The sequence below is a fragment of the Mandrillus leucophaeus genome, unplaced genomic scaffold, assembly GCF_000951045.1.
Source record: "Mandrillus leucophaeus isolate KB7577 unplaced genomic scaffold, Mleu.le_1.0 Scaffold104, whole genome shotgun sequence".
Lineage (NCBI taxonomy): Eukaryota > Metazoa > Chordata > Mammalia > Primates > Cercopithecidae > Mandrillus > Mandrillus leucophaeus.
Genome location: NW_012098543.1, coordinates 2167275 through 2169203, shown reverse-complemented (window position 1 = coordinate 2169203; position 1929 = coordinate 2167275). Strand labels below are relative to the sequence as shown.

At 38.2% G+C, this 1929-nt stretch overlaps 1 protein-coding gene across 1 annotated transcript in view; it reads right to left on the bottom strand.

Moving 5' to 3' along the window:
- Window positions 1-33: 33 nt before the first annotated feature.
- LOC105539809 (zinc finger protein 468-like) overlaps window positions 34-1929 on the bottom strand; it is a 31424-nt gene continuing 29528 nt past the window's right edge. The window contains 2 exon segments of the mRNA XM_011980257.1: window positions 34-71; window positions 74-544. Coding sequence (XP_011835647.1) covers window positions 34-71; window positions 74-544 — 509 coding nt within the window.

The following is a 1929-nucleotide window of genomic DNA, read 5'->3' as shown; positions in this document are numbered from 1 at the left end:
AATGAGCTACAATTAGCGGCTTTGCCACTCTCATTACATTGGAAAGATTTCTCTCTCATGTGTACTTCCTGTTTTTGTGTGAGTAATGACGAATGCAGGAAATTCTTCCCATACTTATTAGAAATATGTGTTTTGGGCCTACAAGAAATTATTTGGGATGTTGAAACTGAGGAAGCATTGTTGATAGACTTCTCAATTTGATTATCAATTTTCTCTTCAGTCTGAAATATGTGCAGTTCAGGCAGATGTGAATGAAAGCTTGATTCAAGCTGATCATTAATAGGCTTGTTTCCAGCATGCCTTTGCTCATATCGGTCTGTACTCCCAGTCATCTTTTCTATTTTTGTCATTGGTGCTTCATGGCCATTTCTTCCATCTTCTTGACACTGAAACACAAAGTCATGAATATCTTTCTCAATTTCCTGGAAGCAACTTTCTCCAGTGTGATGACTTGCTTGTCTTTGCAATGTCCCTGTGTGGATCACTTCTGTATTGCCTTGCCCTGTTGATGAGAACTTCTTCATCGTGCATTTGGAAGAGATAGCTACAAAATATAAACACCAATAGGTTTCCAATTAAGTACAGATGGTAAATAATACTGAAATGTGTATATGACACAAAAAAAATACTTATTTTTAAACTTCCCAACATGATCTTCCAAGTTTAGGAACACAAAAGGAGTAAGGTTCTTTAATAAATAAGGACAATTACATGTACTTCAAATCATTTGTACGGAAGCCTATTTCCAACATCATGACAAAACACTGATGGGGGCAAACAAGTATAAGCCTAAAGTAAGGAGTATTTTTCCAATGTGAACTTAAGGTGTATAACTGTTTGCAAAAAACATATCACTGTCACATCAAAGAAGAGAAAAAATATATATTCTTCATATTTACAGCATATTTACTGTGTACAAATAAAGGCTAAAGAACCACACAATATACTATATCGATAAATAATCCACAACAAGCTACTGTAAGGACAACCAAAATCAATGGAAATTCTGTATTGTCAAACAATCATAGCACTGAGAGAATAAGAAAAGATTACAAAAATTAGCTAGGCATGGTGGCCCATGCCTGTAGTCCTGGTTACTTGGGAGGCTGAGGCACAAGAATGGCTTGAACCCAACAGGCAGAGGTTGCAGTGAGCCGAGATCACATCACTGCACTTCAGCCTGGTTGACAAAGTGAGACTCTATCTCAAAAAAAAAAAAAAAATTAACAGAGCATTTTTCTGAATAACTGTCATAAAATTACTTATATCCACGCAGAAAAGGCATGTTGTGACATTTTTAAAAAGTTTTTTGTATTTTTATATTTTTGAGATGAAGTCTAGCTTTATCATAACAGGTTCGAGTGCAATGGCCTGATGTCGGCTCACTGCAACCTCTGCTTTTGGGTTCAAGTAATTCTCCTGCCTCAGCCTACCGAGTAGCTGGGATTACAGGCACACACCACCATGCTTGGCTAATTTTTGTATTTTTAGTAGAGATGGTGTTTCACCATGTTGGCCAGGCTGGCCTCAAACTTTTGACTTCAAGTGATCTACCCGCCTCAGCCTCTTAAACTCCTGGGATTACAGGCATGAGCCAAGGCTCCCGGTGGCACTTTTGACATTAATGAGTGGAGTGTGTCCGTTATATTCCATACCACATACCGAAAAGCCTGATGTAAAATCATAAAAATTAATTAAATATTGTAATTCGTAAAATCAGCAAGCAAATAATAAGTATATTTATACAGCCTGCTGAATTCTAAACAATTCCATTAAGAAAAAAGCCACAGGCCGGGCGCGGTGGCTCAAGCCTGTAATCCCAGCACTTTGGAAGGCCGAGACGGGTGGATCACGAGGTCAGGAGATCGAGACCATCCTGGCTAACATGGTGAAACCCCGTCTCTACTAAAAAATACAAAAAAATAGCCG